This window comes from Pelobates fuscus, chromosome 13, assembly GCF_036172605.1.
Source record: "Pelobates fuscus isolate aPelFus1 chromosome 13, aPelFus1.pri, whole genome shotgun sequence".
Classification (NCBI taxonomy): Eukaryota; Metazoa; Chordata; class Amphibia; order Anura; family Pelobatidae; genus Pelobates; species Pelobates fuscus.
In genome coordinates this window covers 21,373,072-21,397,840 of record NC_086329.1, presented here as the reverse complement: position 1 = coordinate 21,397,840, position 24,769 = coordinate 21,373,072, and the positions used below count along the sequence as shown (strand labels likewise).

Below are 24,769 nucleotides of genomic sequence, written 5' to 3'. Positions count from 1 at the left end.
AGGAGCTGGCGTCACTGTTGTACTCATGTGCATGCGCGACACTACAGCATTGATATCTATGGAGGATCTTGCAAGACCGCGAGATCCTACATAGATAAAGCCAATTCCCTGCAGCCATCACTGGTGACAACAGGGGGGATTGACACTTCTAGTTCTCTGCACCTGTGACTGTTGATGGTAGGGGGGATGGATATTTCTAGACAGCGGTAGTTCCACCCAGTGTCTAGACTAGAAGTGTCAGACCTAGAATAAATACTGAGACAAAGTAGTCCCTACTTGGTTTCACTGTATCTTATGACTGGGTTGGAATTTCAGTCAATAATTTTCCAGGGTACTGTAGGTGACAGTTGCCACTTTAAGTACTAGTGAAGGAACACATTCAGGATTTTTTACAGAACAAGGATCTGTAGAGAACGAACACACGTACAGCAAATATATCTGAGAAATTCTCAAAACGTTACTATTTTTGACAAAACTTTAAAGTTTTTATTTTTATTTTAAACAATTCAGGGTTTCTTAAATAACCAAATTCATATTAAAAAGTTCCAAAGGAAGAGAAATGAACTGTTGAGAGATACTGGCCTGATGTTCTGCGGGTTTAAATAATTTTTATAAAAGTACCCTCATAAAATATCCCTAATTCCTGAATCCATTGAAACGGGACCAAGTGACTGTTCGGCATTGTTCAGAGAAGAACAGATCAGATAACACAGGGGAAACAAGGATAACAAAAGCATAGAGTCCGATGTACATTAAATATTTACTAACTTTAGGCATACGTGCATATTGTATCATACAGAAAGGTACAGTGAACTCTGTGTATCATCTTTAATTGGAATTTTTCAATAAAGACATTGTCATCGTTTATGCTATTCAGTCTCCACTGACATGCACAGATAATGCCATATCTGCATTTAGACTCAGGAATACACGTGCAGACACTGCTCTATCTACAAATACTGACCCACTTGCCCAGTCATCCCAGATACACTATACAAAAAATAAGAACCACCTCCAGATACACCCCTCACCGATACTGCAACATGAACACACTGAAAGGGTTATTCACTATTTGAATTTTTGCTAAATAAATCCAAATGGCAAAACGGAGGTAAAATTTAGCTAATTCGAAACAATTCTACAACCAAGGCCTCGATTACATTCTATTGGCAAAACCCAGTCAAAAATGATTGACCGGTTACAGATGATAATTTTATTGGATTGCTGCTGGATTTAATGCCAGATGAAATTCTAGCAGCTGAACCTGATAAACTTTGGAAACACATTTATTTGCCTTTTATTTTTTTATTCTTTATTTTTGTAGTGCTTTGCAGATTTCACGCATAGACATGGACATAGCAAAAAGGTAATAACACATCCAGTACAGAACATCACATGTCTGATTCACAGCACTATTTTTAAAGTAATGTGGTGTCATCAAGGGTTAAACTTCTGTGTCAGTTACAGGTTACAACATATGAGGTACAGATACATAGAAACATACCGACATTTTTCTGGATTATTGGGTCGCAAGTTTAGCCAAGATAGGTATAAAGGCTTGTTGTGACATAGAGTAACATCGCTATAGTAGGGTGGCTTAAACAGACTATTCCGTCATTTCAATTATCTAGCCTACCTAACATTTTTATATTTTTATAGATAACAAGGATAACTAAACGTTTACATTATCAAAATAGTAATGAGTGAGTATCATTGGCTGTATTAGAGTGGCTTACGCTACCGTGTGTGTAGTGCAACAGTATTGGTTACCTTGTAGTAGTGGTCGGCTTAGAAGTAGTGCTTAGGCAAATTGTGTGGTAGTTCCCTGAGACATAACTCTTGCTCGGCTAGGGCGCTATACTGTCAAGGTAAGGTTAAGTGAGTTGCGTTTAGCCGTGTCAACTGAGCTGTGTCGATGGGGGTTGTGTGAGAGCATGTTATGTCTCGCTTTAGTAGCCGGGTAGTTTGCAGCTCCCAGTTAAGTTGTGCCATAAGTAAATGAGCTAACGAGTTGTAGATGGTGCCCCGCCCGGCCACCCGTACACCCCGCGGAAGAACTAGTGCCTTATGGTGTGTTTTGTGCCTATTTGGGCTGGTATGTCGTGTTGTGCGGTTAGGTTTGTCTCTGTGTTGTTGCGTGCTATCACTATTAACATTAACCCGGAAAAACAAGTGTGTGTCCAAAACACAATTATAAACAGTTAAGAACTGTGATCCCCATCGGGGGTCCTCACGAGCTGGCCTGCCAGGTGGACTGGAAGTCTCTGAGTGCGGGGTATTGACTATCTCAGCACAGCTGGGTGCCCCGGGGCATCTGAGGGAGTTACCGTGAGTCCTTGTGTGGTTTCTCATGAGTCCATCTCACCGGACAGTTAAAAGTCCCACGTAATGGGCCTGAGTGGACCCCGGTTTGGCACGGTCTCCAGAGCGTCCAGCAGTGCAATGCTTCCCGGTATAAAAGTGAAAGTCAGTGGAAATAAAGAAAGAAAATATCACAGGGTTAGTCACTGGAGTGGATGGTTGCAATATCTTGCCAGAGTAGATCGTTTTATGCCACAATTCTCCCTTTTAGTTCAGCTGCTTTGGCCGGGTGTTCAGTGTGCATTGTCCGGTGCAGCCGGCGGCCACCCGCCTCAAGTATACAGACCAGTGCTTGCCTCAGCCAATACCCAGTTTCGGTGTGGTCTGCTTGCTAGCTGACGGCTTCTCCAGGGTCGTGAGGCGGTGGGGGCAGCACTCTCCCTCCATTCGGCTCTGGGATGGTGCGAAGGTTCCCCCATCTGTGAGGTGTGGAGGGGTCCTCCGCCTGGGGTTTCCTCCTGCAACTGATCTCACCACCTCCCGGACAGCGTTGCGGTCGGTACCGTGATTTCTCCTGTGCGGGAGCAAGTCAAGCTGGGCATAGGTTGCTGGGGCCGCTGAAGGGCGGACAGGTCGGGTGCTCCGGCGGTTCTCGCTCTGGTGCTTGGGGGCATTGACCCTGGTGTCCCAGCATCTTTGCACTGTGTCCCCCTGTGTTGGCCTCTGGCTCCGGTTCTGTCGGGGGGTCGATCTGACTCGAGGGGGGTTTACTCCCACGTGGCGTCGGATCGCCGGGCGGATCCATCCCGCTGCCGCTCTCATCACCTGCTTGAAGGTCAGTCTCCGGGTGTTTAGCTGAGTCCAGAGGCTGGTTCGGAGTCGGGCATAGAACTCCCATGTACACTTAGGTGGCTCAGTAAGTGGGTGCTGTGTTGTAGGCTGCAACTGTGCCGCCATCTTGTTTTGGCCTCGCCCTCCACGTTTTGCTTTACACATTGTCGCACTGTCAGGCAGTTTTGTGGGGGTAGTCGCCCCCAGCGAGGACCGGGATATCCCCCGCCGGTCCATAGGGGGGGGTAGCAGGGCTGTTTGGAGGTCTCGCTTGTGTCCTGTGCCGGGTGATCGTCCGACTCCCCCGGGCCTCAGGCATTGCTCTGATGTGGGCCGCATGGTCGACACAGGATTTTCTGCGTCGGGTTGGAACCGGACCGGTACCATTCTGTGTCTCATGGTGTTCTGGGTCGATCCCCGGGCACCGTTTTTTGCCATCGTTAGTAAGTCACTCTGTAGGAGCCCGATTATGTTCTTTAGTACAGGAGCTCTTGGATTGTGCGACCGGCCATCTTAGCTGTCAGGCCCCGCCCCATTTATTTGCCTTTTATAATGACTGGCTCAGTTAGCCATTAAAAAAAGATATCAAATAAATCTTTTTACACATCCCCCATGCCGTTATTCGCCAGTAGGTGGTAGCATGTTCGCTAAATAGTTACTGTAAAAATATATTTACTTTTAATATACAGGGTCGACTTGGAACAGGAATCGGGTGAGTGCTTCAAATTAAAGTGGCAGCTTAATGTAGTTGTTCTGGTGAATATAGTCAGTCCCTGCAGGTTTTTTGTTGTAAACACTGTCTTTTCAGAGACAAGGCAGTGTTTACATTACAGCCTAGGAACATATCCAGCAGATACTCCTCATACGGCCACTAGAGGTGATTCCTGGGGCGGTGCTGCACACTGTGTAGCACTGACATTTAATGTCTCCACCCTCTGCATGGAGACACTGAAATTTCCTTATAGAAATGCATTGATTCAATGCATCACTATGAAGAGATGCGGATGGCTCCGCCCCTGGTACGTCTCCTTGGCTGAGATCATCATAATTTACAATCTCAGCCAATCCAATGCTTTCCTATGGGAAAGCATTGTGATTTGCTGAGATCATCACATCTGATGATGTCAGCCAAGGAGGTGGATCGAGGCAGAGAAAGCACCAGCAGACTGGAATAAAGGTAACATTTTACTATATTTAGGAGGGCAAGGGGGTCAAGGGGCTAGATAGTGTTTTTAATACATATAGGGTCAGGAATACATGTTTGTGTTCCTGACTTTATAGCGTTCCTTTAAAGAACGGGAGTGAACAGGTCACTATCAACCACCGTGCACCCACCTGTGGCCAGGGTAGGATCAATTACAGTAAAAAAGCAAGAGGATATTTGTGTGTCTCCCTCTGCACTAAACTAGTGACATATGATTTAATAATATACTGGAGACTTGGTCAGCGGGTGGGGGCCCTAATTAAAATAAATGCTGCAACCTTATGTCTCCCAACAGCAATAACAAATAGGCAGCGGATACGGGCTCTAATGAAAATTAACGGGAGGGGACTTGTATTCCCCAGCCTTCACCCATATTATAAGAATGAGGGGGGGTTGCAGGTATTTAAATTGGGGAGTGGTTAGTGGCTTGAGGACCCCAATCCACAAGGGGGGGACATGGGTGACAATTGTGGGGATGGACAATGGCAAGTCCTCCCCTTGTATATTTAATTATATCACCTTCCCCACCTGATGTTGAGAGCAAGGAGGATATTAGTCCACCCCCATTTATTATTAAATTAATAACCTCCACCTGCCACGTATGGATGATGCCGGGGAAGGACATTAGGTCCCTCAGTTTATTGCTCATTTAATAGCCTCCACCTCCTGACTATGGGTGGGTCATAGGGGGCATAAGGTTTAACCCAGATAACATTAAATATCAGAGCACCCACCAGTATATGGGTGGAGGCTAGGTGGACATTAGGTTCTACTGGGTAATATTATATATAAGAGCCCCCACACACTGACCATAGGGATGGTAGGAACACAAAATCCCCCTGTTTATTATGTAAATAATTGTCCCCACTGTGTGGCAGTGAGGGCACTAGGATGTCCCCACCACTTTTTTTTATAATTTTAATAGCCTACACATTCTGGCCACGGTTGGAGGCATGGGACGAGGGCAGGCCCGGACTGGCCATCGGGCACACCGGGCAAATGCCCGGTGGGCCGCGATGGCCGTGGGGCCGAGGCCGGCAGGGGAGATCACAGGATCTCCCCTGCCAGCCCCAGCAGGGCCAGCGCGCTACCCGAGCGCTGGCCCTGCTCTGAGCCTCCATGGGCCGGTGGGGAGATCAAAGATCTCCCTCACCGGCCCAGAGACACTGACAGGCGGACGCCGGCTGTGGGGTGTGAGGGAGGCAGCAGAGAGGACCGGCGGAGCTCAATTCAGCAGCTCCGCCGGGTCCTCTCGCGAGGTCTGAGCGTTGCCGCGGTTATCGCGGCAACGCTCAGATCTCGCAAGAGTGAACTCTAGCCGGCAGGTTAGAGTTCACTCTCACCACTGGACCACCAGGGAAGGAAGCTGCAGAAAGGAACCCCCCCCCAGGCAGAACGGCTCCTCGCAGGCAGAACGGCTCCCCCCCTCCCATGCTAAAGGTAAGAAGGGAGGGGGGGATATAACTTTTTTTTTTTTAATTATTAATAATATATATAAATTTTTTAAAAAAAATAATTATTAATATATTTAAATTAAAATATTTAAATTAAAACAAATCACACCAACAGCCCCCTCACACACACACACATCACCCCCAGACACACACAGCCCCCCCCAGACACACACAGCCCCCCCCCCCCCAGACACACACAGCACCCCCAGACACACACAGCCCCCCCAGACACACACAGCCCCCCCAGACACACACAGCACCCAAACACATACAGCACCCCCAGACACACACAGCACCCCCAGACACACACAGCACCCAGACACACACAGCACCCCCAGACACACACAGCACCCCCAGACACACACAGCCCCCCCCAGACACACACAGCCCCCCCCCAGACACACACAGCCCCCCCCAGACACACACAGCCCCCCCAGACACACACAGCACCCAAACACACACAGCACCCAAACACACACAGCACCCCCAAACACACACAGCACCCAAACACATACAGCACCCCCAGACACACACAGCACCCCCAGACACACACAGCACCCCCAGACACACACAGCACCCAAACACATACAGCACCCCCAGACACACACAGCACCCCCAGACACACACAGCACCCCCAGACACACACAGCACCCCCAGACACACACAGCCCCCCCAGACACACACAGCCCCCCCAGACACACACAGCACAACCAGACACACACAGCACAACCAGACACACACAGCACCCAAACACTCACAGCGCACGCAGACACACAGCGCACCCAGACACACAGCGCACCCAGACACACAGCGCACCCAGACACACAGCACCCTCAGACACACAGCACCCTCAGACACTCAGCACACATCACCTTCAGACACACACATCACCTTCAGACACACACAGCACCCTCACTCACAGACAGCACCCTCAGACAGACAGCACCCTCAGACAGACAGCACCCTCAGACAGACAGCACCCTCAGACAGACAGCACCCTCAGACAGACAGCACCCTCAGACAGACCGCACCCTCAGACAGACCGCACCCCCGCTCACACACATACACATATATAAAATAACCCTCAGTGAGTTAACAGACAAAGAAAATTAGAAACCTAGAATGTGACGGCAGATAAAAACACCCTCACACACAGCACCCCTCTTAAATACACACACACTGCGCCCCTCACACATACAATATGTCTAAATATATATATATATATATATATAGACACACACAAACACACACACACACACACTACAGCACCCCTCACACTGCACCACCACACACATTACGCTCCAGATACACGCTAGATCCCTTACCCTATATGCACTCTTAATCCTCTATATATACACACACAATCTCCTATACACACTCTGGGTCCTTTACACACTAGATCTCCTACACACCCTCTCTACAACCCCTACACACACTACGTCACCTATACACACAGACACACTACAGCCTGTATGCACACACTCGCTACATCCCCTATAACACTATGCCCCCTATACACACACTACCAACAGCCCCTAGCCACACATATTACACCACAAACACAAATGAAATTGACCTATTTACACAATACCACACCACACTCTACACACACGCAATTTCACAAGCAGGCTCCAAACACATGCACCATACACTTTCCTGGCCCAATTGTCCTCTGGTATCCCACTTGTGGAGACACCAGAGACAATTTAAAAGCAAACACAGCGCAAGCCTTTTTCTAATGCCAGAGCTCTTCAGCACGGCTCTGCGCATTGAACCAACTTGCTCACTTTGAGAGGGGGTGTGCTTGTCATTAGTGATGACAAAACACACCCTCTCTGGCCCCGCCCCCTTCTTAGGGGGCCGCTCTGATTGAAAAATGCCCGGGCCTAATTTTTTTCCCAGTCCGGCCCTGGACGAGGGGGAGGGGATGATCAGTGATTTGTCCACCATCTGTTCTTTAATTTGAACATCTCACCTAATGCCCATGAGTGGGGCACTGTGTGGGGGGGGATCCCTATCCCAGGTCCCTCCGCTATGTTAGAAGTGTTGGGGCAGAAATACGGTAGATAGTTTTATTATTACAACAAGCAGCCACTGGCAGCATGGTGAGTGAGGGCCTGGGAGAAGTAACACACTCCCCTTATATTAAAGAGGGGAACATACTGACAATGACAGGCTATTTTAAACTATTTGCATGCTGGTTGATAGTGCTGATAGCATTTATCAACAGCATTTTTCAATTTATTGAGGATTATGACCTTGATAAATGTCATTGAACCTCCAAATCTGAAATTTTCAATGCTAGGTATATGTATACATTATTCCATATTTTTCAAAAATTCTATATTATTCAAACCAATATTTATCAGCACCTTATAATCCTCCAAAGGTGGTAATGTAATAGATTTGAACTAATAAAAGGTAAACTGCCGATAAACATGCAATTGAGCCCTAAGCTTTGCAAATTTTGCCATTCAAATTTAATTTGTGAAAATTCAGTTTAGTGTTTAACTCTTACAGATACAGTCCCATGATCTTACACAGCTCAACCCCCCCACCCCGCACATACACTACAGAGTGTTTCTGCCCAATAAAATAGTGTATAGACAGACACAGATAATGCCAGATCAAACAAGCTCAGACACCTCCCCCTAGAAACCGCAGATATTTCCTCATCTAACTATGCTCATACTAACCCATCCCAATCCATACAGACAGTTACAGCCCCACCTAATTCAATTCACACCACTTGAATACACATAGTTATTGCCCCATCTAATGTATGCCTGAGTCCGTTAATACCTTCCCATCTAATTATGCTAAAACCAGATAGATAACCTACACACAGACACTGCTTTACCCAACAAGACCCCCCAACGCACACACCTGAATGCTGCCTTGGGAACGGTTCTATCTAATTCCATCAACTCCCCTCAAACACAAAGATTCTGCCCTATCTAACACAGCTCAGACACCCACATACACATATACTGCCCAATCCAGCTGCACTTAAACATCCAGGATAAAGTACAGTATCTACTAACTCCACTCAACCCCCCACCCCCACCCCCCACCACCACCAAAAAAAAATCTGTTCCACATGCAATCCCATCTAACTCAGCTCAGACTGTTATAAAATAGACACCAATAATACCCCATCTAAATTCACTCAAGTCCCCCGAATACAAAGAAATACTATCAAATCTAACTCTATTCTTATCAATCTGAATACATTCAGGTACTACCCCATCTAACTCAAACCCCCAATGCACTTGAAAACTGCACCATCTAATTCCACGCAAACCCCCTCCATCAGATACCCACTCAGAGACCCCTATCTAACTACATTCAAACCACAGAGGACACAAAGCACAGGTACAGCCCCATGAAATTCTGCCTAGACCCTCTGATTACACACCATATATGCGGTTTCTTCATAACTCAACCTATGCAAACCTGCTCAAATCCATGCATGCACTTCACACAGATATTGCCCTATCCAACTACATTGAGTGTATCTGGCTACACTGTGAAAAGCTACTGCCCATCTCACTCACGAATCCTTACAATATATACCGTAGAACACACAGATACAACCCCATCTAACTTCGCTTAGATAACATGAATATACAAATGTTGCCTTATCTGATTCCACTTAGATGTACACAGATATTGTCCCATTTAACAACACTCAGACTGATACGTCCCTGTCTAACTGTGCTTAGACCCCATAAGAACGCACATATACAGTCCTATTAAACTCCACTAAGACTACAGCTGTATATGATAGGATGAAAAACAAATTATTATTTTATGGATTAACATCTATCGGTTCAGTTTAGGCAGAAAACAAGGTACAAAGTTCTGCCTGGGAATCAAGTCCAGCTGTAGTTAAAGGGTTCAGGGGGAGCAGTGGGTGTTAGTCCAAAATAGAGTCGTATCTTCCAAGCTAAAGCAATTACACAATGTACGGCAAACCTAAAATCATCTAATCAAAGAGGCTGATTACCCGAATCCTCCTCCTCCGCAGCTTTAGTGAAGCCTTAGTAACGTGAGTGGGGGGTTTGACCTCATTACAAACAAATCCCTAATCTTCATTATCCTGGGGCTTCCAATAATAATGCCAGGGACATGATCACTGTGCTTGTTCCTTTGGTCAGTATGTAACAATTGTTTTGGTATAACAAACACCTAAAAAAAAAAAAGGGGTTAAAAATATATAATGGAGCTTTAATATTCCCGGTGCGGGAGATACAGGATGCTTAATCGTGTGATTGGGGTCAGTGCGGCATGCTTGGGAATGCCAGGCTCACCAGATGGGGCTGAGGGGCATTACGGTGCTTGATACAGGGGCTTTGTGGGGATTTTCAGGGAAAAAAAAGAGAAGAGAAGAGTCTGATTTAGCAGAACAGGAACCTCATCTGTTCTTATATGCAGGCTCTAAACATGCAGTCATGGATGTTAGGGAGGGGGACACACAGAATTTGACACTAGCTTCATACAATGTTTGTGTGTGTGCTCATAACACACAACTCAATTTTTTTTTTCTTTTAACTTTTTACTTAACTACTTATGTCTAAATGACAAATGTATCATCACACAGCGGCTTACTTTTTTTGGGTGTCAGTTTCATGAACAAAACTGTAAAACTGATGGTTGTCATGAAGGCATTACATTTAGGAAAATAAGACACAAAAATGAGTGTTATGAGTTAGGCTATGGGCTTGGGGATCGTTGCCATAGGGCAGGAGTGACCAGAAGGTAGATCTCGTGATGTTTTAAAATGACAGCTTCCATAATGCTTTGTCATGCATTTTAAAGGCACGCAAAGTATCGTGGGAGTTGTAGTTTTACAACATCTGGCGATCTACCTTTTGGGTACCCCTGCCATAGGATCTTGACGACCCATTACCATATTGTATTAGGCGATCCCCAGTGCTATACTTGGGGGGTGGGGTCACTGTGTTAGGGAGAGCAGGCTTGAGGAACCACTGTCCCTAGCAGAAACGAAATCAGAGAACTAGCTGTCCCTTGGTCCTTACATGTGTGGGCTATGGGATCTCTTAGTCAACTATGTAACTATTACCTTCCACCTCTCCCGAAGGACATGGAAGAAGAAGGGGTTACTTGTCAAGTCCTTTCTGATAAATGTTTGGTTCTCAGCATGCCCATTTAGTGTTTTTTGGTTGTTTTTATTTTAGGGGAAACCATTATGCTATTTAGCTCTCACCAGTAACTAGGTGGTCTTGTTGCGTCCTACTTTATTTATGGGGGCCGTATTATAAATGCAATCCAGTGAACCCTTAATAAGTTGACTTTGTTTGTGGGAGGTAGCGGTTAGCCTCTGGAAACTCAAATCAGTTTGTGGTCAATAATTCAATTAGTCTTTTGATACTGGTGCTGACTTCCAATCTTTAGTGAGTTGCCAAACAAAGGTTTGCAGGGAATAAAAACACAGCAAGTGTTACCATGCATTGTGCTCCGGTTGTTCATTAATCTGATAGCACGTGGAAGCATTAAAAACCTCTTTAAGAGAAGGAAATAAGTCAGTGAGAAACAACATTATTAAAAACAAACAGTCACAGGTGATTAACCAATTAACTCCCAGAGCGGTGCTTTTACACTTGTAGTTAGCTGCTGCGGCACTCAAAGGGTTAAAGGAATACCAGTCTCCGCTAGCTGTTCTTACAGAAGGTGATCCCACATGACTTCAGGGCATCACCACTGATGAAGCCCAGGAGCCTTTTAAATGGAAATTAAAACATTCCGTGTTAAATTATTCTACCAATCACCTGAGAAGGAAAATACAAGGTTAACATACAGATATGTGGCACATCATCTTACATGAAGAATTCACAGACAGTAAAATAGGAGGAGACAGAAACATTTCTTATAATACATACTGTCTGAAATCACTAACTGGGTACTTTAGCTATAATGAAATCTGCTCTTTAAACTACAAACCTGAATACAGTGTCTGAAGAATTAGAGATGAGCTCTAAAAGGGAAGTAGGTTTATTGCCACAGAAGACACAAGGAAAATACAGGTAGAAGAAGAAACTATAAGCAATGTCTTTGCCAGGACATCCTTCTTACCTTCTGAGCAAAACTTGCCCCCATATCCAGTGGCCGTACAATCACAGGTGGGTTCCCCAGCCAGTAGAAGACAGGTTCCTCCATTCTCACATGGGTTCTCAGTACATAGTCCCTCCAGATCCAACCGAGCCCCTTGACTCCCCAGTAACCTTGGCTCAGAGTTGCCATACTTAAGGTCAAGAAGGTATCCAGAGAATGGAGGTATATCCCTCAGAGTGCCGAGTGTCAGCGCATCAGATCGAATATCTCCTGGGACACCACCCACAAATAGGTCACTGACAATATTCATGTGCTGTCTTTGTGGACGGACCTCTCCAGGTATGGCTTCCCCATCCAGAACCATGATGGTCCGCAGTCGATTCCGACTAATCATCAGGAAGTGCCAACCACCATCATTCACTTTTTTGTCACTCAGCACAACGGTCTCTGCACAGTCAATGCTGAAGCGCAAATGGACGCGACCATCTGCCAGTGAAAGGCACAGGAAGTCACAAATGCCTCCATCATCAAAGTAGAGGAGGAGACCAGTAGAGACGTTGGTCCTGAGCTGGAAACTGAGATCACTGCGGGTGCTGGCATCCCAACGAAGGTATCGAGCCCACTGATTGGGAAGGCCCATGAACTCTAATCCAAAGCTCAGGCTCAAGATGGATCCAAGGAGAAAACTTAGCTGCAGAGAGAAACTGAGGGAGTGGTGGCCAAAAGTCATGGTGATCGGTGAAAGAAAAGCAAGAAGCAGAGCTGAGGAACTGTGGATGACGCGACCTGAGGTGTAAGGAAAATGTTGGGAGGACAGGACACACAATGAACCACGGCTAGCCACCCTTCTTTTCAAGCTGTCCAACACACTTCTCACAAGAACTACAGAGGACACGAGATTGTGATGAAACTGTTCTCAGCCTTCGTATGTAGATTATTAGTCTCAAAACTGATGTTACCTAAGAATTAAAGAGAATGAGTTAGTATTTGGAAGAGCCCATGAGCTACAGCAATACTGTATCAGTTGATCTCTGTCCTCTATAACAAAAAGATAAACTTTCACCAGAAACATATTAAATGGAAGAACATTAACACTCTTTATTTGTAGTGGATAATATATATATATATATATATATATATATATATATATATATATATATATATATATACTCTAAATTGATTTTCTCACCCCTCTTGGGTGGTATGTTTATTCCTCATTCGCGGGTCCTCTACCAGAGGCCCGGGAGTCTGAGGGTTCCGAGCAGTATCTTAGCTGCTCCTAGAAGTGCACTCTTCTGGACAGCGATCTTAGATGTCCCACCTGGAATCTGTTGAAGCCACTCCCCCAACATGGGAGTCACAGCCCCGACTGCTCCTATCACAACTCGGACTACTACTGCCCTCACTTTCCACATCCTTTCTAGTTCTTCTTTCAGTCCTTGGTATTTGTCCACCTTCTCATGTTCAGGAAGAAGAATATATATATTATATCATTCTACCTGCAATGAGACTTATCCTGGGACCAATTCAGATTCTCATCTACACAACCTCCTACTCTTTGAATATATTTTTTTTGAAACCTCAGTAAAAATGAAAAAATAAAAATTAGCAGCCTGTCAAATAAGGGGAAGTTGCATGCTGGGAATATTTATGCTCTACATACAAAATACATGAAGCATCCATGGAAGTGTTTTATTAAAGCTATCTTGCTACAAATACATGGCAAATTCAACGTGAATTTAAGTCAAATTTAAAGCCACAATAGCCAAACTAGTTAAAATCTCCAAGTCAGTTATTATTCCAGTTGGGCCTTAAAGGGACACTATATGCACCCAGACCACTTTATCTCATCCTTAACCCTGACAGCCACTTGAGGCACTTCCTGCGTCCAGTGTGTTGAAAAAACAACAACATAGAAAAGCAGTGAGTCAATGCCTTGTAATTGGAAAGGCCTAACACACAGCGTTCACAGTGCATGCGCAGTAGGTTGACATCAGTGGAGGAGGAGCCAATCCAGCACCAAGGTACATTGACACTGGAATCAAGTAAGTGTTTAAAGGATTTTTAACCATTTATATATCCGGTGAGGTGGACGGGGGGAATTCACCTTATATTCTCTTGTTCAGTAGATAAAACTACAGAAAAACGACCACCCCCCGGCTCTCCCTGTGTGGCCGCCGTTCGTAAAGCCGAACGCCACGTGTTGGAGAAAGTGGTGGACATCTTGTTCGCATGAAAAGAGGCAGCAGAACTTGGTCGTTGAGTGTCTGGAACTAAAATCGGACACTCTACTTCCAGAACACCGGTCAACTTCACGAACGCCTTCTTCTTTTCACCGACCAGCCAGGAGAGCGCTATTCGGCAGTTTTGTTCTCACGAATTAGGGAAGCAAACGCTACCTATGAGCCAGGGGAACAGTTTGAGAATTTGTTCGTTTTTTAGACTTCCTGAAATAGACCGACCGCTACCTCTGAAGCTGTGGAACTATTTTTGGGCATAGAACCATGCATGCGGTCGATCAAATTAGGACTCCCAGTAAAAACCTAAACCCCTGAACCGATTTGGGTGATTTTTCTATATGGGAGAAAAGTACGGGGACCCCTGAACCTCATAAGGAAGCACTGGGATGGTAATACAGGAGAAGGAGAGATACCTATCGTGCCATACATACTAGAGTTTAGGGACCGGTTGCAGGCACTAACCGACTCTGTTCGGGAGAACCTGCGAATGGCTCAGCAACAGCCGAAAGGGTGGTACGATACAGGTGCCCGAGATAGATTCCTGGAGCTTGGACAGAAAGCATTAGCCCTCAAACAGTCTAAAAAGTACAAGCTTCAGGCAGCATGGCAGGGACAGTTTAAGGTAGTGGAGTGGATAAGCGACACCACCTACATCATAGGGAAATGTTCCAATGAAAGGATCAGAAGAGCTTTTCATGTGAACAGGCTGAAAACCTATTTTGAGCGAGTAGAGGATGTGGCAGCTATATGTGCCACGTCGACAGAGGATAGTGAGGGACTACCCCTGCCTTACCTGCTCACTACCTCCCCATGTACGGTAGAGCAGGTCAGGCTAGGGGGGAAGCTAGACCCCCTTCAAAAAGCTGTGGCCACTCAACTGCTTCAGGAATTCAGGGAATTATTTTCCCCTGTACCCGGGTACACCTCTGCTTGCGGTCCATTGAGTAGAGACCCAGGTAGAAACCCCCCCAACGGCAACAATCCAATCATATTCATGAAGCGGTTAGGACAGGTATGTGGAAAAAGATTCAGGAGATGTTGGAACTAGGGATCATTGAGCCCTAGCAGAGTCCTTGGGCTTCACCGGTAGTGCTGGTATTGAAGCGAGACGTCACAACTCGCTTCTGTATTGACTACTGGAAGTTGAACGAACGGACCGTCGCAGATGCCTACCCCATTCCTCAGATCGACGAACTGCTCGATCGCATGGCATGGGGGAATTTCCTGACTACCCTAGACTTGTGCAAAGGGTATTGGCAAATCCCTCTGGACCCGGCAGCCATCCCTAATTCGGCATTCGTCACCCCATTCGGGCTATGCCAGTTTCGGGTTATGACGTTTGGAATGAAGAATGCCCCAGCTACGTTCCAGCGGATGGCTGACCGACTCCTAGACGGATTACAGGACTTTGTATGTGTTTACTTAGATGATATAGCCATCTACAGCAGCACATGGGAAGACCACCTGAAGCACTTGTGTAGCGGACTGTGTGTTAATACTCAGTATTTTATTGTTGGCTGTCCCTACCCCTAATTGTTAAAGTATTTTATTCCATCCTCCACGGTTCAGTACACTTAGAAAAGAACCAAGTAACCCACTATCTGCTGTGTCATTCGTCTGGTTGTTCGGTAAGAATTTACTTGGAACCATCTGAAGCTATGCCATTCGACAAACGAACAAACTACCGAACAACCAGGCCACCCCGGAGAGGAGCGTGGCACTAATTGACCTGCCCTATCTTTATTCACTTTACCTCAATTGACAATTACGCGAACGGACTATGGATTCCCTGGGTGGCAGCGGTGTTTGGTCGTCGAGTGTCTGGAACCCAAATCGGACACTCGACAACTCCAAACACCGCAGGGACCTCCATACTTCCACCCGTTCGTGGGAAAACATACGAACGCAACGGCGTTTGGTGAAAGGATTCACACGAACGAGGGGAATCATCCAAACCCAGGCAGAGCCCAGTATAGTAAACAATTGTGTGCTTTTCACCTCACAAACGGAGACCGACCACAAGGCCAAAACACATGGAACTCTCTTTGGCCTAACACCTTGTGTGCGGTCGGTATAACGAAGACCTCCAGGAAATTCACCCCTGAACCGATCTGGATGATTTTTCAGTATGTTGCTCACCCAGATCGGGGCTATCAGGGGATATGTAATTTATGGGTGTAAGTGATGGTTTTGGAGTACATGCAGGAATTGGGTAAAAATGTGTGTTTCAAATGTATAGATAATTGTGTTATCTCCCAGGCTAAGGGGAGGGAACCTGTGCACTGTAACCAGCTAGGGATTGGGTAATTCCTAATTTTCTGTGGGTGTCTCCCTTGCATGGGAGGATTGCATAAAAGCAGAGTGTGTGGCATTAAAATTCAGTTCTGCTCCTGATACTGAGTGTCGTCCAGTTATTGGGAAAGGTGATGGGATATTCATGGATTACTTTATTTACTGCTTATGCTGATCTTCTTATGATAACCTACTTGATCCTGAGTAACTCTTGGAATACCAGCAGAGAAAAGTCTATGTTAAACTAGCACTCCGCTACAACTTGTCTATGGTATTCACGCAAATTCAGGCGATGGGTCTCACTCTGAAACCAGAGAAGTGCCATGTAGGCATTGCCGAGGTACAGTATCTCGGCCATAGATTAGGATCAGGGAAACAGCGGCCTGAACCAGCGAACGTGGAAGCGATTGCGAATTGGCCCCAGCCCCGGACCAAAACTCAAGTATTAGCGTTTCTAGGGACCGCCGGTTACTACCGTCCCCGAGTACAGCGCCCTGGCCAAACCTCTCACAGACCTGACCAAGAAGTCGCTTCCCAGACAGGTAGTATGGTCCCGGGAGTGTGCAGCAGCATTCCAGAAACTCAAAGCAGTGCTGAGCGAGGCACCTGTGTTGGCCGCTACAAACCCAGGGCTGGTGCAAGGATTTCTGCCGTTCTAGGCAAAGATCCATTTTGCTGCCCCCTCATGCCACTTACTCATTGACAGACACATACTGTCAGACACACACACTCACTGACAGACATACAAGTCAACGGTGCTACCATCAGCTCCACCACGCAGGCTCGCTGCCTAGGTGTTCTCTTTGACTCCGACCTCTCCTTCAAGCCTCATGTTCAATCTATCGCCAAATCCCGTCATTTCCATCTCAAAAACATTGCGCGCATCCGCCCCTACTTAACGCCAGATGCGACTAAGGTGTTGGTCCATTCCACTGTCCTTTCTCGCCTTGACTACTGTAATCCGCTACTCAATGGTCTTACGTGCTCCCAACTTGCGCCGTTACAGTCCATAATGAATGCAGCGGCGAGGCTCATCTTCCTGTCCGCCCGCACCTGCAATGCCTCACCCTTCTGTCAGTCCCTACATTGGCTTCCTATAAAATATAGAGCTCAATTTAAAATTCTGGTTCTTGCTTTCAAATCGCTACATAATGCTGCTCCCACCTATCTATCCTCCCTTATACACAAGTATGTCCCGTCTAGGCCCTTACGATCTGCTGAAGACTTACGTCTATCTTCTGTCCGTACTCCCACCTCTGATGCTCGCCTTCAAGATTTCTCGAGGGCTGCACCGTTCCTGTGGAACTCGCTTCCCTCCTCCGTTAGATGCTCACACAGTCTCCACTCCTTCAAAAAATCGTTAAAAACCCACTTCTTCATAAAAGCGTATCAAATAAACTGTTAATAGCTCCCAACTGATTCCTCTTCTGCAACTGTCACAAGTCAAATACTATCCTTACCTTTTGTGTCATTTTACCCCACTCCCTCTAGCATGTAAGCTCATTGAGCAGGGCCCTCAACCCTTCTGTTCCTGTGTGTCCAACTTGTCTGGTTACAACTACATGTCTGTTTGTCCACCCATGGTAAAGCGGAATTTGACGGCACTCTATAAATATCATAATAATAATAATAATAATAATACACTCATTCACTGACACACAAACACAAAAACTCACTGACAGACATACACTCACTCACTGACAGACATACACTTACTCACTGACAGACATACACTCACTCACTGATAGACACACAACGAACAAGAGGCAGCGAGACTTGGTAGTCGAGTGTCTGGAACTAAATCGGACACTCGACTTCCCAAACTCCGCTCAACTTCGCAAACGCCTGCTTCTTTTCATCGTGTGTATGTATGTACTGTAATCTACTCTCAGTTCCAGGGGGAGTGCCCCTTGCATGGGGACCGGCATATAAGGCCAGATGGCTTGTAAAAAATAATTCCTATTGTGCCCTTCATCTAGTTAAAGGCTGATGTTTGGCTATGTGTCTGCTTACTGGGAGAAATTACTGAATGCTGCATTGCATTCTGGAGAACGTCTGAGTCAACACCCGAACTGCGAGCTATAATCACTCAGCCTTTAGCAGTTCGGGAGAAACCGGAAGCGAACGGGTATCTGACATACCAACGTTCTTAACAGTGTCTTGGAAGGTGTGAGCGTGGTGTTGGCTGAGATCAGATGAGGGGAAAGTGACTTAATAGAACAGCAAAAATATTGTTATATTTACTTCAGAATACGGATAATTTAATGTGAGTTTCATTGCTGTGGAGCTGTGACACACTCATACATACCAAACATTCAGAGCTCATACAAACGAGGAACAGAGGGATCTTGCTTTCAAAGGAGGACACTTGGAAAGTATATATGGGGTTTCTTTTACAAGTTGAGATATACTTCCAGGAGTTAAAATGAATACAGAATATCCCATTACTCAGAGAGGAGGTATGTACAGCAACAGACACAACAAGGAGAGTGTACCATATCAAATCACAAGGAAATTTATTCCACTCCAGGAGACAAACCAGCTACCAATGACCAACTCACCCGCCGACGCACAAAGCAGATTTACTTATTATGCATTTTAAAAAAAAAAATGTTTTACTCAAGAACGTGCTTTGATGGAGACACATTTATGTTTTATCTTGTGATAAGTATACACATTTATTTTACTTTATTTAGAGCCCCCTCTTCATTGTTTTTAGTATCACAATACGCCTACAAGTTGTTTTACTATACACTAAAACACTACTATTATTATATACTATAACAGATTGTTGCAATAACTCATTAGCGTCATTAACAGGTAGGGCTAACAATACCCAGTCCCTGCCAGGAACAATTAGTGCCAGGAACCATTCTCTGCTAGTAATGGCCATCGGCTGTAGGGTTGAGACAACCAACTACTGCCTTTAACAAGCAGCTCCAACAACCGGACTCAGCCTGTAAAAAGCAGTGTCAAAAACAAGCTTTTGCCACTAAACAGCAATGGCATTAACCACCTCTGTGCCAGTAAATGTCAGTGCCAATAACTGGTTCTCTGCTACCGAGAATAAATTTAAATAGCAGGCAATGCCAATGACCAGCTCTTGGTCAGTAAATAGCAATTGCAAGAACTAGTCATTCCAGTCTGTGAGGGACAGTGGCAATAACCAGCTTTGACTAGTGAGAAGACGGTGGCAATAACTAGCTTCTGGTCAGTGAGGGGTAGAGGAAATAACCAGCCTCTGGTCAGTGAGGGGCAGGGGAAATAACTAGCTTCTGGTCAGTGAGGGGCAGAGGAAATAACTAGCTTCTGGTCAGTGAGGGGCAGGGGAAATAACTAACTTCTGGTCAGTGAGGGGCAGAGGAAATAACTAGCTTCTGGTCAGTGAGGGGCAGGGGAAATAACTAGTTTCTGGTCAGTGAGAGGCAGGGGAAATAACTAGTTTCTGGTCAGTGAGAGGCAGGGGAAATAACTAGTTTCTGGCCAGTGAGAGGCAGGGGAAATAACTAGCTTCTGGTCGGTGAGGGTCAGGGGATATAACTAGCTTCCGGTCAGTGAGGGGCAAGGGAAATAACTAGCTTCTGGTCAGTGAGGGGCAGGGGAAATAACCAGCTTCTGGTCAGTGAGGGGCAGGGGAAATAACTAGTTTCTGGTCAGTGAGAGGCAGAGGAAATAACCAGCTTCTGGTCAGTGAGGGGCAGAGGAAATAACCAGCTTCTGGTCGGTGAGGGTCAGGGGATATAACTAGCTTCCGGTCAGTGAGGGGCAGAGGAAATAACTAGCTTCTGGTCAGTGAGGGGCAGAGGAAATAACTAGCTTCTGGTCAGTGAGGGGCAGAGGAAATAACTAACTTCTGGTCAGTGAGGGGCAGGGGAAATAACTAGCTTCTGGTCAGTGAGGGGCAGGGGAAATAACTAGCTTCTGGTCAGTGAGGGGCAGAGGAAATAACTAGCTTCTGGTCAGTGAGGGGCAGGGGAAATAACTAGCTTCTGGTCAGTGAGGGGCAGAGGAAATAACTAGCTTCTGGTCAGTGAGGGGCAGAGGAAATAACTAGTTTCTGGTCAGTGAGGGGCAGAGGAAATAACTAGCTTCTGGTCAGTGAGGGGCAGAGGAAATAACTAGCTTCTGGTCAGTGAGAGGCAGAGGAAATAACTAGCTTCTGGTCAGTGAAGGGCAGAGGAAATAACCAGCTTCTGGTAAGTGAGGGGCAGAGGAAATAACCAGCTTCTGGTCAGTGAGGGGCAGAGGAAATAACCAGCTTCTGGTCAGTGAGGGGCAGGGGAGATAAATAGCTTCTGGTCAGTGAGGGGCAGGGGAAATAACTAGCTTCTGGTCAGTGAGGGGCAGAGGAAATAACCAGCTTCTGGTCAGTGAGGGGCAGAGAAAATAACCAGCTTCTGGTCAGTGAGGGGCAGAGGAAATAACTAGCTTCTGGTCAGTGAGGGGCAGAGGAAATAACTAGTTTCTGGTCAGTGAGGGGCAGAGGAAATAAGTAGCTTCTGGTCAGTGAGGGGCAGAGGAAATAACCAGCTTCTGGTCAGTGAGAGGCAGAGGAAATAAGTAGCTTCTGGTCAGTGAGGGGCAGAGGAAATAACCAGCTTCTGGTCAGTGAGGGGCAGAGGAAATAACCAGCTTCTGGTCAGTGAGGGGCAGAGGAAATAACCAGCTTCTGGTCAGTGAGGGGCAGAGGAAATAACTAGCTTCTGGTCAGTGAGAGGCAGAGGAAATAACTAGCTTCTGGTCAGTGAGGGGCAGAGGAAATAACTAGCTTCTGGTCAGTGAGGGGCAGGGGAAATAACTAGCTTCTGGTCAGTGAGGGGCAGAGGAAATAACCAGCTTCTGGTCAGTGAGAGGCGCAGGGGAAATAACTAGCTTCTGGTCAGTGAGGGGCAGAGGAAATAACTAGCTTCTGGTCAGTGAGGGGCAGGGGAAATAACTAGCTTCTGGTCAGTGAGGGGCAGAGGAAATAACCAGCTTCTGGTCAGTGAGAGGCAGAGGAAATAACTAGCTTCTGGTCACTGAGGTGCAGAGGAAATAACCAGCTTCTGGTCAGTGAGAGGCAGAGGAAATAACTAGCTTCTGGTCACTGAGGTGCAGAGGAAATAACTAGCTTCTGGTCAGTGAGTGGCAGGGGAAATAACTAGCTTATGGTCAGTGAGGGGCAGGGGAAATAACTAGCTTCTGGACAGTGAGGGGCAGGGGAAATAACTAGCTTCTGGACAGTGAGGGGCAGGGGAAATAACTAGCATCTGGTCAGTGAGGGGCAGAGGAAATAACTAGCTTCTGGTCAGTGAGGGGCAGGGGAAATGACCAGCTTCTGGTCAGTGAGGGGCAGTGGAAATAACCAGCTTCTGATCAGTGAGGGGCAGGGGAAATAACTAGCTTCTGGTCAGTGAGGGGCAGGGGAAATAACTAGCTTCTGGTCAGTGAGAGGCTGGGGAAATAACTAGCTTCTGGTCAGTGAGGGGAAGAGGAAATAACTAGCTTCTGGTCAGTGAGGGGAAGAGGAAATAACTAGCTTCTAGTCAGTGAGGGGAAGAGAAAATAACCAGCTTCCGGTCAGTGAGGGGCAGAGGAAATAACTAGCTTCTGGTCAGTGAGGGGCAGGGGAAATAACTAGCTTCTGGTCAGTGAGGGGCAGGGGAAATAACTAGCTTATGGTCAGTGAGGGGCAGGGGAAATAACTAGCTTCTGGACAGTGAGGGGCAGGGGAAATAACTAGCTTCTGGACAGTGAGGGGCAGGGGAAATAACTAGCATCTGGTCAGTGAGGGGCAGAGGAAATAACTAGCTTCTGGTCAGTGAGAGTCTGAGGATATAACCAGCTTCTGGTCAGTGAGGGGCAGTGGAAATAACCAGCTTCTGATCAGTGAGGGGCAGGGGAAATAACTAGCTTCTGGTCAGTGAGGGGCAGGGGAAATAACTAGCTTCTGGTCAGTGAGAGGCTGGGGAAATAACTAGCTTCTGGTCAGTGAGGGGAAGAGGAAATAACTAGCTTCTGGTCAGTGAGGGGAAGAGGAAATAACTAGCTTCTAGTCAGTGAGGGGAAGAGAAAATAACCAGCTTCCGGTCAGTGAGGGGCAGAGGAAATAACTAGCTTCTGGTCAGTGAGGGGCAGGGGAAATAACTAGCTTCTGGTCAGTGAGAGGCTGGGGAAATAACTAGCTTCTGGTCAGTGAGGGGAAGAGGAAATAACTAGCTTCCGGTCAGTGAGGGGCAGAGGAAATAACTAGCTTCTGGTCAGTGAGGGGCAGAGGAAATAACTAGCTTCTGGTCAGTGAGGGGCAGTGGAAACAACTAGCTTCTGGTCAGTGAAAATAACTAGCTTCTGGTCAGTGAGGGGCAGAGGAAATAACTAGCTTCTGGTCAGTGAGGGGCAGTGGAAACAACTAGCTTCTGGTCAGTGAAAATAACTAGCTACTGGTCAGTGAGGGGCAGGGGAAATAGCCAGCTTCCAGATGTAATGAAGCAAGGCTCCCAAGCTAATTTACAGAGGGCAAGCAATACTTTGGGGTTCCAATAAGTGCAGATATAGGTTTGTGGTGCATGAAACATTGTATTAGGTGAAGTAATCGGAGCCTGTTCTGCTGGATATTGTTTATTTATGACTGGTGGAAGTTGATCCTCTCATAGTAAGAGGACACACTCTTTCTGGGATCTTGCGGTGCAGTGGCATGAGACGAACAAACTATTTTGTATCGGGCAGTGAACTTGCTGGCATGGCGAGTAGGGTGGGGGAGGGGTTGCCAGGAAAAAGCTGTCTTGCTTCTATGCCTCCTGAGTGAATACAATGTATAGCATACACTGATATCCCGAAGCCAGCCCACATTATTTCCCAAAGCTTAAAGACTGATATTGTTCTAAATGGACCGCTCAGAAAACCTAGACAAGTGGTAGGCAACCTTTGCCACTTCTGATGTTTTGAACAACACCTCCCATGATGCTTTGCCAGCATTGTGGCTGTAAGAGCTTTATGGTCGATGTAGTCCACAGCATTTGACCTAGACCACTGAAGGTGCACAATAACTGATTAAAACACCTGTGGTCTAGACAGTGATTTCTAAACATTTGATATTCAGAAAGATTTACAAACCATTTGACTTTAACCACATTTTGTAATTGAAACCTGGCCGAGACAAACTGTTCTCGTACAAACATTCAAACTTTCAGAGTATTTATTCATCGGCCACCATGGACTTCCTTTGCAGCATCGCTCAGTGCCATCGCACTTCCTGGATATCTCTGTCACTCTGTGCTAAGCTGCACCCCACTCTGTGCCACCCTGCTCCTCGGCTCTCTCTCATCCAGTGTCACCCTGCTTCTTACATCTTCCCTCCACCTCTTTTAATAAGAAGCTTTTGGTTTGCTTTTACCAGGAACTTGTCACTAAAGAGAAGTGGAAAATTACATTTGAAACATAGAAACATAGAATGTGACGGCAGATAAGAACCATTCGGCCCATCTAGTCTGCCCAGTTTTCTAAATACTTTCATTAGTCCCTGGGCTTATCTTATAGTTAGGATAGCCTTATGCCTATCCCACGCATGCTTAAACTCCTTTACTGTGTTAACCTCTACCACTTCAGCAGGAAGGCTATTCCATGCATCCACTACCCTCTCAGTAAAGTAATACTTCCTGATATTATTTTTAAACCTTTGTCCCTCTAATTTAAGACTATGTCCTCTTGTTGTGGTAGTTTTTCTTCTTTTAAATATAGTCTCCTCCTTTACTGTGTTGATTCCCTTTATGTATTTAAATGTTTCTATCATATCCCCCCTGTCTCGTCTTTCCTCCAAGCTATACATGTTAAGATCCTTTAACCTTTCCTGGTAAGTTTTATCCTGCAATCCATGAACCAGTTTAGTAGCCCTTCTTTGAACTCTCTCTAAGGTATCAATATCCTTTTGAAGATAGGGTCTCCAGTACTGTGTACAGTACTCCAAGTGAGGTCTCACCAATGTTCTGTACAATGGCATGAGCACTTCCCTCTTTCTACTGCTAATACCTCTCCCTATACAACCAAGCATTCTGCTAGCATTTCCTGCTGCTCTATTACATTGTCTGCCTACCTTTAAGTCATCAGAAATAATCACCCCTAAATCCCTTTCCTCAGATGTTGAGGTTAGGACTCTATCAAATATTCTGTACTCTGCCCTTGGGTTTTTACGTCCAAGATGCATTATCTTGCACTTATCCACATTAAATGTCAGTTGCCACAACTCTGACCATTTTTCTAGTTTACCTAAATCATTTTCCATTTGGCTTATCCCTCCTGGAACATCAACCCTGTTACATATCTTAGTATCATCCGCAAAAAGACACACCTTACCATCAAGACCTTCTGCAATATCACTAATAAAAATATTAAAGAGA

The 24,769-nt window shown here is 46.1% G+C and overlaps 1 protein-coding gene across 7 annotated transcripts in view; it reads right to left on the bottom strand.

The window, feature by feature from the left end:
• NRXN3 (neurexin 3) overlaps positions 1–24,769 on the bottom strand; it is a 532,717-nt gene that overhangs the window by 488,160 nt on the left and 19,788 nt on the right. For all 7 annotated transcript variants that reach the window (XM_063439595.1, XM_063439596.1, XM_063439597.1 and 4 more), the window contains exon 2: positions 11,887–12,824. In XM_063439595.1, coding sequence (XP_063295665.1) covers positions 11,887–12,595 — 709 coding nt within the window. In that variant the 5' untranslated portion in view covers positions 12,596–12,824. The remainder of the gene's footprint in view (positions 1–11,886; positions 12,825–24,769) is intronic.